The following is a 15,127-nucleotide window of genomic DNA, read 5'->3' on the forward strand; positions in this document are numbered from 1 at the left end:
AATCAGTCAATTAATCAATCAATCAATCAATCAATCTTAAAAAAAAAAAAAGATAAATTTCTTGGTAGGGGGCAAAATTTAAGAGTATAAAGGGAAATTACTAAAAATACTTTATGTCAAGGAAAACATTTATTAAGGAAGTGACTCAAGCAATAATAATCTAAACAAAGAGAAACTGTAATTTGATTAGTTTTAGGGATCAAGTAACTATGCTCTCTATACAAATGATTATGAATGCTGTGTGCTTACTCAGTAACTCAATAGCAAATTCCAAAATCTAAATTGCAAATACTTCCAAGAACATCTGTAAGTTTATGCAACAACCTAAAACAGTCTCATGTTCTTTATCCTTAAAGACAAAGAGGCTAGGTGACCTGAACTTTATATTCTCATACTTAATTAGTGAACTAGAGTTCTTAAAAATACAGCTTTCAGGACTTCCCTGGGGGTCCAGTGGTTAAGACTTCACCTTCCAATGCAGGGGGTGTGGGTTCAATCCCTGGTCAGGGAGCTAAGATCCCACATGCCTCATGGCCAAAAAAAACAAAACATAAAAAAAAATATTACAACAAATTCAATAAAGACTTTAAAAATGGTCCACATCTGACTTCCCTAGTGGTGCAGTGGTTAAGAATTCGCCTGCCAATGGAGGGGACATGGGTTCGAGCCCTGGCCCAGGAAGATCCCACATGCCGTGGAGCAACTAAGCCCGTGTGCCACAAAACTACTGAGCCTGCGCTCTAGAGCCTGCGAGCCACAACTACTGAGCCCACGTGCCACAACTACTGCAGCCCGCATGCCTAGAGACTGTGCTCCGCAACAAAGAGAAGCCACCGCAATAAGAAGCCCGCACACCACGACAAAAAGTAGCCCCCGCTCGCCGCAACTAGAGAAAGCCCGCGCACAGCAACGAAGACCCAACGCAGCCAAACAAATAATTTAAAAAAAAAAAGTCCACATCAAAAAAAAAAAATCTTAAAATAAAATACAGCTTTCAACTGTTTCATTTCATACATAAAATACTAGAAGAGAATAATCTCCCTGCTCCCAGTATTTATCTGCACTGCCCTACTTAACAGCAGGCTCTCACTTTCAGTTACCTATTTTAAGAAAAACATCACCTCCTATACTGCTAGCATATGCTTCCAATACAGTCTGATCTAGTTATAAAATGGTTTAAAATAAGGCAAGTTTGTGCATGATATAGGAGGAAAAAACTAAACATTCTAAATATGGGATAAAATTTCTGAAATTCTTACAGAGGTATACCTCGCTTTATTGTACTTCGCAGATAATTGAGTGCTTTACAAACTGAAGGTGTGTGATAACCCTGCATCGAGCAAGTCTGTCGGCACCATTTTTTCAAGCATATGTTCACTTCATGTCTCTGTGTCACATTTTGCTAATTCTCACATTTCCAACTTTTTCATTATTATACTTGTTATGGTGATGTGTGATAAATGATCTCTGATGTTACGATTGCAAAAAAATTACGACTTGCTGAAAGTTCAGATGATGGTTAGTATTTTTTAAATAAAGTATTTTTAATTAAGTTATATACACTGTTTTTTTAGACATAATGCTTACTGCACACTTAACAGACTACAGTTAGTGTAAACATAACTTTTAAATGCACTGGAAACCAAATAAATTCTTGCGACTTGATTTATTATATGTGCTGTACTGAGGTGGTCTGGAAAAGAACCTGCAATATCTCCAAAGTATGTCTATATTAAAGATAATCTAGTCAGAAAATATTATAGGCCAAAGCAAATGTTAGGTAATACTGCCATACTAAATTCACAATGGCTTGTCTTTCAAGGAGAGAGATCATTTTATAACATCATCTAATTTTTGGTACTTAGCACTTAGAAAAGTGGAGTTAAAACAAATATGTGCAACTACAATGAGACTCCAAGGTACTGTTACGTTACTATAAAGTATTGTAGACAGTAAAATTGCTCTCCAGGAGCTTTTACTATAATAACCAAAACAAAAAGGCATGAGTGAGGCAGAATTTTACAGACGAAACCTCAACAGATAATCTTCTATTGTAGAAAAATGTTCCTTAAGTACTGAAATTAAACAAAAGATTCTTTATTCTAAGACAGAAAATGAAAATATGCTAATAAAGTTAGCTGTTCTAATAATATAACAGTTATCTATACTGCTTTAGGAGGTACTATATCTAATCTATTTTTTTTTTTTTAGGGTTGATTTTTATTTATTTATTTATTTATTTATTGGCTGTGTTGGGTCTTCGTTTCTGTGCGAGGGCTTTCTCTAGTTGTGGCAAGTGGGGGCCACTCTTCATCGCGGTGCGTGGGCCTCTCACTATCGCGGCCTCTCTTGTTGCGGAGCACAGGCTCCAGACACACAGGCTCAGTAGTTGTGGCTCACGGGCCTAGTTGCTCCGCGGCATGTGGGATCTTCCCAGACCAGGGCTCGAACCCGTGTCCCCTGCATTGGCAGGCAGATTCTCAACCACTGCGCCACCAGGGAAGCCCTCTAATCTATTTTTAGCACTTCTGTTAGGTAGTTACAGAAAGATGACATCCCATTTTGCTGGTAGGGAATTCAAGGCACAAAGAAGTTATGTGACTTGTCTTAAAATTATAAACGTAGTTAAAGGGAATGTTGACTTAAAATTCTAGTCATCCTAACAACCAATTAAAAATGGGTAAAGGACTTGAACAGACATTTCTCCAAAGATACATAAATAGCCACCAAACATGTGAAAAGATGCTCAACATCATTAATCATTTAGGAAATGCAAATCAAAACGACAATGAGACAACCACTTCACACCCCTAAGGATGGCTACTACTTTTTTAAAAAGAAAAGAAGCGTTGGTAAGGATGTGGAGAAATTGGAATCCTCCTGCACTGCTCGTAGGAATATAAAACGGTACAGCCAATGTGGAAAAGACTTCAGCGATTCCTCAAAAAATAAATAAAAATAGAACTACTGTATGATCTAGCAATTCCACTTCTATATATATTCCCAAAAGAACTGAAAGCAGATATTTGTACACTAATATCTACAGCAGCGTTATTCACAATAGACAAAAAGTGGAAACAACCCAAATGTCAGATGCCAGGTGAATGGATAAACAAGATGTGGTATAAAAATACAATGGAAAATTATTCAGCCTTAAAAAGAAATGAAAATGCATGCTGCAATCTAGATGAGAACCTTGAGGACATTATGCTAAGTGAAATAAGCCAGACACAAGAAGACAAATACTATATGATTCCACTTATGTAAGGTACTTAGAACAGTCAAATTCATAGAGACAGAAAGTAGAATGGTGGTTACCAGGGGCTGGGAGGGGGAGAAAACAGGGAGTTATCATTTAATGGGCAGATTTTCAGTTTAGGATGATGAAAAAGTTCTGGAGATAGATAATGTGATGGCTGCACAACAATGTGAATGTACTTAATGCCATGGAACCATACACTTGAAAAATGGCTAAAATGGTAAATTTTGTTGTGTCTATTTTACCACAATGAAAAAAAAAAAAGAATCCTATTCTATTCATTGGATTGATAAAATTTATGTAATTGGTCCTATATTTCTATTTATGTTGTGTTATCTAATAGCAACATGTTATGGTGATACTTTTAAAATTATGCACAACTGTTCACAATCATCCATTTTAACATTATTTGAAATAATTAACATCCCCCCCCCCAAAAAATCCTAGTCATCCTAATTCCTAGATTTTTATTCCATCAATTCAATAGTTTTCAAACCTGTCTTTCATTAGAATCACACAGAGATCTTTTAAAAATTCCAAAGCCCAGACCACACTCCCAGGTTAATACACAGGTTATTTTTTTAATCTCTCAAGGTGATTACACATCCAGACAAGTTTGGGAACCACTGCATTCATCTGTATTTCTGTAGCCCTCAGAGCAATTTTTTTTTAAAGCTCTTTTTTTAAAAAATATATATATATTTATTTATTTTTGGCTGCATTGGGTCTTCGTTGCTGCACGCGGGGCTTTCTCTAGTTGCAGTGAGTGGAGGCTACTCTTTGTTGTAGTGCGTGGGCTTTTCACTGTGGCGGCTTCTCTTGCTGTGGAGCACAGGCTCTAGGCACACAGGCTTCAGTAGTTGCAGCATGCAGGCTCAGTAGTTGTGGCTCGTGGGCTCTAGAGCACAGGCTCAGTAGTTGTGGTGCACGGGCTTAGTGGCTCTGCGGCATGTGGGATTTTCCCGGACCAGGGATGAAACCCGTGTCCCCTGCATTGGGGAGATTCTCAACCACTGCGCCACGAGGGAAGCCCCCTCAGTAATTTTTATAAATTTCTTAAATTTATAAGTGTAATTTCAGTATCAGGTATGCTTACCATATCTCAATGAACAAAAGATCTATATTAAAATCCAGAATAAAACACCTTATCTGTGATTTTGTACATACTTCTGCTCACTCAGTGAACACATTACTTACACAGTAAAGAATACTTAGAAAGCAATGACATATTATTCTGGTTTACAACTTCAAGTGCTCAGGAAATATAGTAACTCCCTAATATTTTTAATTTTTAAGTCTTCTGTTTTACTATTTCGAATAACTTTAAAAAGATGTAGGTACAAGAGATATAGTGGTCTACAGGGTCCACAATCTGTCTCATATTTTTCGTGCCCTATAATCCAGCTCCAATACCTGCAAGAAATATGACCTTGGACAAGTTCCTTAACCTCCCTGTGCTTCAGATTTATCAACTGTAAAACTGGAGTAATAGGTCTGTTTTGAGAATTGATTTAATACATATTAAGCCCTGATTTCAAACACTGCTTGGCCAGTTATGCTCATTCCCTTCAGAAAAAAAATTTCTCGGGCTTCCCTGGTGGCGCAGTGGTTGAGGGTCTGCCTGCTAATGTGGGGGACACGGGTTCGAGCCCTGGTCTGGGAGGATCCCACATGCCACGGAGCGACTAGGCTCATGAGCCACAACTACTGAGCCTGTGCGTCTGGAGCCTGTGCTCCGCAACAAGAGAGGCCGCGATAGTGAGAGGCCCGCGCGCCGCGATGAAGAGTGGCCCCCGCTTGCCGCAACTAGAGAAAGCCCTAGCACAGAAACGAAGACCCAACATAGCAATCAAACAATCAATCAATAAATCTTAAAAAAAAAAAAATTTCTCTATTATGGTTCATATCTAAAACCAATAGTTGAAAAAGACAGATTTGTATGAATCTCTAAGAATGACAGTAAGAAATGATAGTAAGAAAAGCTTAATGGGGAGGAAAAAAGAGAGAGAAAAAAGTCTTTCTTAGCACTTTATCTTTTTTCTCATTAATGTTTCTGGAAAGCATGAGAATGTGGAAAACGGACCATGCAAATCCTAATGGCTCAAGCATCATAGAGAAATTTCATGGGTCATAAGTACTATTATATCATCACTTAAGACTTCAGAAATAGGATGCATAATAATCTTGATGACAGACATTAATAATAGACTAGCACAGACAGGCTAAAAGGAGGAAAAACAAGACAGTAACTATGCCCAACTTGGCAAATAGTGGATACCTTGACATAAGATGGAAGTTTCCCCTACTTTTGAGATTCTAGAGTACACTCACAATTTAGCATACAATTTCAAGAGGGTTCATAAGCCAGAGAGAAGAGATCTTTTACCAATAAGCACTACCAAGTCCAGCTGGGCTTCAAGCCCTAAAACTGTGCTGTTAATGCAAACCAATATACAAATGACTATTCAGCACTTGTAAATGTGACCAGACAACGCTGAGGTGTACTCTAAATACAGAATGCATATTAGATTTCAAAGACTTAGTTTTTTTTTAAAAAAAAAAAGAAAGAAAATACCTCGTTCTTATCATCTGTATATGTAATTACATGCTGAAATATCTTAGATATATTAGGCTAAATATATTAAAATTAATTTCACTTTTTTAAAAACTTTCTTTAACGTGCCTACTACCAGATTTAAAAACACATATGCGGGGCTTCCCTGGTGGTGCAGTGGTTGAAAATCTGCCTGCCAATGCAGGGGACACGGATTCGAGCCCTGGTCTGGGAAGATCCCACATGCCGCGGAGCAACTAGGCCCGTGAGCCACAATTACTGAGCCTGCGCATCTGGAGCCTGTGCTCTGCAACAAGAGAGGCCACGATAGTGAGAGGCCCACGCACCGCGATGAAGAGTGGCCCCCACTTGCCGCAACTAGAGAAAGCCCTCGCACAGAAACAAAGACCCAACACAGCCATAAATAAATAAACAAATAAATAAAAAATTTAAAAAAAAAAACACCTATGCGACTCACATTATATTTCTATTAGACAGTGCTACCTTAGAAGACAAGAAGAAAGGAACTGAGTCCTTAGAAAACATAACAGTGATAGCTCTTAGCTTCCCTAGAAGTTCAGGTTTTCAGAGGTATTGAGGAACCCAACCAAAGGACATCTTAAAGCTATATAAAATGGCTACTAATATACCACCTTAAATCTTGTGGTGCTTATATTTAATTAAAATGGAGATAAAGAGACTGTGTAAAAGCCACAGGTGTGGCAGAAGATAAACATAGCTTTATGGTGAAATTTAAAGTATAGTCTTTCATTTACTGCCAAAAAACAAAACAAAAAAACCTTGACCGACTTCTTTAGTGATACTCCTAAGGTATTATTTTAATTATAAGTGTAAAGGCCCCGGTGTAAGCAATACCATCCAAAAGAACTTTCTGCAATTATAGAAATATTCTCTACCTACACTACCCAATACAATAGCCAGCAGTCATAAGAGCATTTGAAATGTGGTTTGCACAACTGAGGAACTGAATTTTTATTTTTTCAATTAATTGAAATTTAAATAGCTAAAACTGGCTGGTGGCTACGATAATAACAGCACAGTTCTAAATAAAAATGGCCAGGTTCCTCACCAATCACCATACTAAAGCCTGCAACTTCAGAGCTATTCACATACATAGGACTTCCAGTCAGCATTTTAGTGCCCAAAAGTCTTAAGAGTAGAAAAGGAGGTAATTCAGACATTCAGGATCTCAGAAATATTACTTCTTATGTACTTCAGGAAACTACAGGTAGATGGGCACTACCAAAACAGTAAGACAAAAAAAGAAAACATGAGATCCAGAAAATAAGGGATCCAACACAGACAAAAAGGCGAAGAGAATTCCCAAGATGACTGCTGTGAAACAGGCCTTATAGAACAAGAAGTCCAAATTGGAACAGAACAATGAAGGGCTCAAATAGTGATATTGAGAGAGAGAGGGAGGGAGGGAGGGAGGGAGAGAGAGGGGGGAGAGAGGGAGAGAGAGAGAGAGAGAAAGAGAGAGAAAGAGAGAGAAAGAGAGGGAGGGAGGGAGGGAGGGAGAGGGAGAAAGAGAGAGGGAAGAAACTAAAAGATTACACACACTCCTTAAAGGTTGGGAAGGGAGATTTATACTTCTGGTAGGTAGCCTAGGTGCAAATTACCAATAAGTACATAGATCAGGGCTCAGCAAACTTTATCTGTAAAGAGCCAGAGAAATATTTTAGGCTAAATATTTTAGGCTTTGTGGAGTCATCTGTCTCTTGTCACAACTATTCAATTCTGCTGTAGTGTGAAAGCAGGCATAAAATAATCCAAATGAAGGAACAGGGCTGTGTTACAATAAAAATTTTATTTACAGAAACAGGTGGCAGGCTATATTTGCCCTGTGTGGTGGTAGTTTACCAGCCCCTGACATAGATAATTAAGTGAAAAAAGAGATAATCATTAACACTGGGGAAAACAAAATTATAGAGAGGAAATGGAATGTAATCCTAATATACCAAATGGCTCACTGAAAATAATATTTATAAAATTATAGTAATTGAAACAATAGGTATTGTTTTTTACCAAATCTCGTAACTATACTGGCAAGATATGGGAAAAAAGAGAAGGGAAGAGGGAAAAGAGTATATAGGTATGCCGATGTCTAAGCATCTGGGGTAGTAAGATAGCTAAACCATTAAGAGAAGTCAATAGATTAAATCCTGAATAACTGAAATAACAGAAAACTCAGGAATCAGCACAGTATTTGCTTGTAAGTTTTTAAATACATAAATTAAAAGACAGTTAAAAGAATTAAAAGGGACTGCCTCTGAGGAGCACATCTAGTAGCTGGGCTCAGGATTATAGCGCTTCATTTTAAATCTTGGTAATCAGCTTGACTTCTTAAAATTATATAAATATATACAGTGAACACTGCTAATTGCCTACCTGATACTTATTCCCCTTCCTCTAATTAACTGCCTACCTAGTATCTATTCTCCATTTCTTCTTACTAACCAGAGGCTTATTTTGCTCAGAGTGGCAATGTTCCCATATAAAAAAATATTTCTCTCAGTAGTATAGCCAATTAAACGTCAGCTAAAGTTTCCAGAAAAGAATCTACTTTCTGATCCAAGGGTCACCCCTTCTCACTTCCTTCCTCCCTTCCTCTTCCTGCCTGGAATCCACTGTGAGTGAGGTTTGGAGATGCAACACTTACTGGGGCCATGAGGATAAAAGCCAAAGGCTAAAGATGAAAGAGCAGAAAACTTGAGGGAACCTGAGTTTTGATGACGTTACTGAACAGATTATCTACCTCCAGACTCCTTGCTATTGAGAAAAATCAATTCCTACATAAGCCAGGTAGTTAGGTTTTCTGTCATTTGCAACTGAATGCAGTCCTAACTTGTACGATTAATTATTCTGTTGACAATAAAGGTTTATTTTAATTTTCAGAGAGAAAAAAATGAAACAGTCTTGATTTGTCCAGGCTTACCTAGTCATCCATTCCACTGAAACTAATAAGGGAAGTATGAAAAAATTTCGGGTGTGCATGAAAAAAGATGTGCACGTGACATAAAAAAATGACATCTCAACAATGATTACAATCACAACCAATACTTCATATCCTCACATCTTTTAGGGAAAACTAATAAATTTCCTTCATTTTCTCTTCTTCCCACATCCCATCTTACCACTGTTTCATCTCTCTTGAAGTCTCACTAATTCAACAACTGCTTGGGACTAAATCTTCTAACAGATTGTGCCTTATATTATTTAAATCAGAGAACTGTAGTAACCTAAAGCTTTTAACACTACAGGTCTTAAAGTCTTCTGTGCATCTGCAACTATCCTACAAATTAAGTGTCCTAAATTTGCCTAATTCAAAGTTGAAGAAAATTGAAAAACACCCAAAAAGTAAACATGTCTTATATAGAAAATTACAAATTTAAATTAAATTAGAGCAAAAACAGAGGTTTGAGAAGGATTACCTCAACCCAAAACATGACTACAGATCACCATCAAAAACAAATATTAATACTGCTTAATTTTAACAGAGTACCATGACTGTATTTCCACTAGTACTAAAAAAGTATACTTCAATGCATAAGTCTCTGCTTTCATCCCACATTTTTTCTATCATCCCAAATCAAAAGTCAGGCCACTGCATTGACACACAGCCTATCCTCACTGCAAGAAAATTATTCAAATGTGTAAAAGAAAGAATGAAGGGGTCAAAGAAAACTAAATACTTATAGTACTTTGCCAAACTTAACCTCCTGAATATGTCTGCAAGATATTAGTTTGCTTTATCACACATTTTCTATAAAGTCATTAAAATTAACAAGCCTAAAGAAATATCAAGTAAGAGTTTAAATAAGACAGCTTACCTTTTATTTATAGGTTTTTCATCTTTTTCATAAGGCTTTACAAACCACTTGCCAATACGTACAAAATTCCGGTTCATTAAACACCGTTCCAACAGATTGTGAACTGCTTTGAAAAGCAAAGTACGGCATTCATAGGAAAGTCCATTCTCCCACACTCCATCTTCCTCTTCTATAAAAGAAATGAAAGAAACAAAAGGTAACACTGTGGCACTATATCTACTTAGAGCTAAGTAAAAAGTGTGATAGTTTAATCCCTAAATTCATAAACCCTACTTCACCTCAGAATATTGAGCTACAATCACTTCGGTATCTCTCTAGACATTAAAATATCAGGTTTCAAAGCTACTCCATAGAGAATAAAAGGCCAAAGTGCCATTTATTCTATTAAATTACCTGAAAATTATTTTTCCACTATATAAAAAGGCAACGATATATTGCAAACAGACTGATTTGGTTTCTGTATAAATGAAAAGGACATTTGTATAACCAAGGGAAATATTACACATTCTATACCTAAGATGCCAATTTCTAAGCTGGCTCACTTGTTAGTTACTTTACAAAACTGACCTTGCCAAAAAGCTAGACAGTTAATAATTAAACTCAAAATATTTTATGTCCATCAGCATTCTAATCCATGACTCAACTATAAAAATAAGTGATGGATAAAAAGGAAGCTTTTGGCAACGAGCCCAACAAGCAGCGCATTATCAGCCACCTTAGGTCTCATTACAACCAAATGATTCCCATGCTTACTATTCAGTATAGGATTCTCTACTTGGGGGGAGAAACTTAAAAATTTAAAAAGACAAATTTTAAATGGCACTTCTGATATAAAGTTATAGCAATCGTCACTAACTATACAGCCTCAATTTTTCCAGCAAATCTATTAACCACCCAAGTGAAGTTACCAAAACAAAACCAACAACAACAAAAATGCAGTCATTTTGATATAAGTATGGATGTAGTTCAGAAAAAAAAAACTTTTTACTCTGTATCCATCTCATACCTATAACAAAGCATCCAAGGAATCCTACTATAAATGATAGCTACTCCCGTCAGCATTTTAACTTTTGTAATATTTTAAACTGCTATTTCAAATATAATTTAGTATCCTTCTGTAACTTCTATAACTTTATAAACATTTTATAAATATGGGTCTTCCTTCAATTTAAGTAAAAATAATCTTTCTTAATTAAACACTAAAAATGTATATAACATTCCAATAGAAAAATAATAAACTAAGACGCTTTTGAATAAAAGCAGAGACACATATTAAGAGTGACACATGGTTTATATTCATAACTTATACAACAAATGGGCAGAATAAACATTAACTCAAAAGCATGACAGTGGACTTTAACTGCACTAGAAATTTGTGCCACTACAAAGGTTAATGTTGATTTTATGTTGTTCTTTAAAGTGTTTCCTAAATCACAGTTGAAGTCTTTCAAATAAACTAATTGTGTTTTTTCAAAAAAGGTAAGCTCTTAAAAAATGAGGTAAGCTTTAGAAAATGACAATACTTGCGAGTTGAAATAATTTTTAAAAGTTCTTCACATTCTACTACATTACAGACAATCTTATCTACTTCCATTTAAAGCCAAAATTTTACAAGTTTCACTTTATTAAAGAAAACAGGCTAGAAGAAAAGGGAAGTGGCACATAGTGACTTCACTTTAATTATTTAAAAGTCTAGATCACAAGCATATTTGTGAGTTGCTGAGAGAAAAAAAAAATGAATCTTTCGCAATCTGCTTTCAGCCTAATCAGGTTCTATCATTTCAAAATTAAATACCTACAACATTAAGAGTTTTATCTAAAGTTATGTGATTTATGATTACTAAAAGTACACATATTCTTAATTCCAAGAGAATTATGCCAGAATTCTTCACTCTTTATAACCTATTTAGTGTACTTTTATTTTTATTGCCTTTTACCTCAAAAATCCTTACCTTCTAGGAAGCACAATGGAGTAACATTTGTCATACATAAGTAGCCCCTACCAAAATCTTTTTTCTGACTACTTCTAAGTTTTAAACCAACAAAGAACCAAGACACACAGTTAACATTACATTTCAAAGTTGTACAGTCACTATAAACTTCAAATATCAGAAAATTATTCACTTAAAACTTGAGACTGAATTTGCCTTCTTCCCCAAAAGAGTAAATTAAAAATCTTTAGAATAGTAAGTAATACGACTGTATTACATAAACACAATTTATATAAATTTTCACATAAAATTCTGAATATTCTATGGTTTTATTTTTAAAAATCTATTTCAGTTAAACCTATACTTAAATAGTTTAAGAATACTAAATATAGTTAAAAAATTAACCAGTATTAATATTCAAGCATTTCTCCCTCATTGCTCTAAGTTTTTTTGTCTAGAGAAACGCAGGTGAACTTACTACTCATTTTACATTATACCCTCAAATGCCCACAGTGCTCATTAACACTAAATGGGAGTTATGCATAAAACAAACAGACCACTTGTTAGGATTTTCTAAGGCCAACAAATATCTTGAGTATATCTTCACCTATATGGTAGGTAACTAAGCAACCATTACAAAAGTAACATAATTTCATTTTTCATTGCTGAGGAAATAATAATTCCTAATAACATTCAATGAAAAGCTTGAAGTTTTTTTTGGTGGGGGGGGTGGGTGTCACTTAACAACAAGAAGCCTACTGAGCCAAGCTTGTATCTTGATATTATAACCATAATAAAAGTACTTCTACATGTTGTATTCAGAGATATAAAGTGAAATGGTGGGACTTCCCTGGTGGTCCAGTGGTTAAAACCCCACGCTCCAATGCAGGGGGCCCGGGTTCGATCTCTGGTCAGGGAACTAGAACTAGATCCCACATGCCGCAACTAAAGGAGCCCACATGCTGCAACTAAAAGATTCCCTCGGAGCTTCCCTGATGGCACAGTGGTTAAGAATCCGCCTGCCAATGCAGGGGACACAGGTTTGATCCCTGGTCCAGGAAGATCCCACATATCGGGAAGCAACTAAGCAACTACTGAGTCTGCGCTCTAGAGCCTGCGAGCCACAACTACTAAGCCTGCGTGCTGCAACTACTGAAGCCCGCAAGCCTAGAGCCTGTGCTCCGCAACAAGAGAAGCCACCGCAGTGAGAAGCCCTCGCACCGCAACAAAGAGTAGCCCCTGCTTGCTGCAACTAGAGAAAGCCCGCGGGCAGCAACAAAGACCCAACGCAGCCAAAAATAAAATAAATAAAATTTAAAAGTAAATAAAAGATTCCCTCATGCCACAACTAAAGATCCTGCATGCTGCAACTAAGACCCAGCACAGCCAAATAAATAAATAAATATTTTTTTTTAAAAAGTGAAATGGTACAACTAAGCCACCCAAGACATAGTGATATGCACCTCTTATATTAATTAAAGTAAGTCCTTGAATCTCAACACCAGTATTATAACAGAAAAGGGAGGGAGGAGGAACACATGGCAAATCTTTACCTAGCTCTTTTGAACTTAATTAACCATAGCCTAATGGAAAAATTCTGCTTAATGTATTTAAATAAATGTTTTCCTCCTCTTGTAACTGTATCCCCAGAGAAAACAGTTTCAATTCTGTGTTTTTAGTACTGTTCCATTACCCTTAGCATTAGAACTCTTAATCGTCATCGTTACTTGAAAAAATTTTACAAAGTGTTTGAAGAAAACAATGCCTAAGTTCAAATGCTAAATTTGATTTCCATAAAAATTTTTTTTCTGAGGATACATATTATAGTGATGCAAAAGTATGTGATAGGTCATCAAAATAATTCTCCATGAGTGGGGGAAAAAAAACAAAAAAAGTTGATATACCTAGCACTTGTACTCAGTTTTCTCAAAACTGACATCTTTAAACATCTCCACAGTGGTAAGCCAGTAAAAAAGGAATCTTTTCCTAAGTAATCTGCCAAACTATTAAAATGCAACATGCACTAATGAATAATAAATGGGTCAAAAATGATCACTGTAGAAAATACTGTGTATTTCTTGAAAGAATAAAGAGAAATGTTTAAATGTGTAGCTCAGTGTCTGTCTTGAACAATAACTGCCCATTCATAAGCTATTCATTCAACAAGTATTACTGACAGCCTTAAACTGGCAGCATTATTATTGATCAGCAAAACCTGAAAAATTTTGGTTTAAAAGAAGCCTAATATGCTTACCTTTGATTTGAAGATTTAAAAGACACACTTTCTTGCTCAAAATGGATAGTACACAAAAAAGCATGGCAAACAAAGTTGTCCCTAGAGACTAGCAAACATAAAAAGTTGGGTCACAAGTAAATTATGGAACAGAAGACAGAAATGAATTAACTCTCTTCGGCTACCTGGGGAACAAAACAATTTTTTAGTTTGGCTGACACTAAACTCCTATACTTGGCTGCTATTTATCTATTTGTCAAGCTTGTTAAAGCTGCCACTTGAGGTTAAATTCCACTGTAATTAATATCCTTCAGTAAAAGCATCCAAAATTAAATTCTAAGACTAAACAATGGTCTGTTTAGTTTGACACTGTTTACAATGAAATTCTGTTATAATGAAAAGTATTTGGACATGTTGCTAAAATCCCATATATATACCACAGGAGCCAGGAAAAATAAATATTTTTAGCCCGGACTGATTCTATTTTTTCAGTTCTCAAGGTATCAGTTTTCTCAAAGAGTCTTATCACATTCTAGCTACTATGATTTTCTTTTTAAGATGCAAACCTCAGAGAGGGAGCAGTTGTTTTTATTTTTGTTCCAAGGGAAAAACTAAAAGCCAATGATGACAGCAATAAAATTCAAAAAAGGGTAATAAGGCACAGAATAAAAATACCCACAAAACTCTTCTCCTTCAAGAACACACTAATGATAATGAAACAACGTTGCTCTGAAACAAACTAACAGTACACTTAAAAGAACCAATATAAAGACTTTTGACCAGAGGAATTAAGCTAAAATTTTCCCACCACCACATTTACATCTCTATCACACAACCACTGAACGAGGACTGCTACAAAGTTTAAATTCAAAAAAAATTAAAATTTAAAAGGTTGTAATCAAAGAGGAGTTCTGTTCTCCAATTCTTTTTCTATCAAAACATATGGATACTGATCAAACTATCCATTCTCTTAGAGGGAACAGAGCAAAAAGAAAAAGAAAAAAAAAGTGTTTGGCTTTGGGATTCAAGGGATATTATGAACAAATTATCTTTCTGGAACGTTTAACAGTTAGGCCAGTACTAGTTAGCACAAATCCTGACCCAAAAATCATCAGGTCTTTGCAAATTACTAAATAGTATCCACTACTGCTACAAAACAAGTAACTGAGAGTTAAAGTATGTATCAAATCAGATCTGGTTTGCTGTAACAGACTTTTACCAATTAGCAATAAAACCAGTTTACATTCTATTTCTACATATCAGCAAATCTTGAAAGGAAGGTGACCCAAACATGTG

At 35.9% G+C, this 15,127-nt stretch overlaps 1 protein-coding gene across 2 annotated transcripts in view; it reads right to left on the reverse strand.

The window, feature by feature from the left end:
- MED13 (mediator complex subunit 13) overlaps positions 1-15,127 on the reverse strand; it is a 97,739-nt gene that overhangs the window by 77,327 nt on the left and 5,285 nt on the right. For both annotated transcript variants that reach the window (XM_007190276.2, XM_057535550.1), the window contains exon 3: positions 9,668-9,836. In XM_007190276.2, the coding sequence (XP_007190338.2) occupies positions 9,668-9,836 (169 nt within the window). The remainder of the gene's footprint in view (positions 1-9,667; positions 9,837-15,127) is intronic.

This window comes from Balaenoptera acutorostrata, chromosome 20 (assembly GCF_949987535.1).
Source record: "Balaenoptera acutorostrata chromosome 20, mBalAcu1.1, whole genome shotgun sequence".
Taxonomy (NCBI): Eukaryota; Metazoa; Chordata; class Mammalia; order Artiodactyla; family Balaenopteridae; genus Balaenoptera; species Balaenoptera acutorostrata.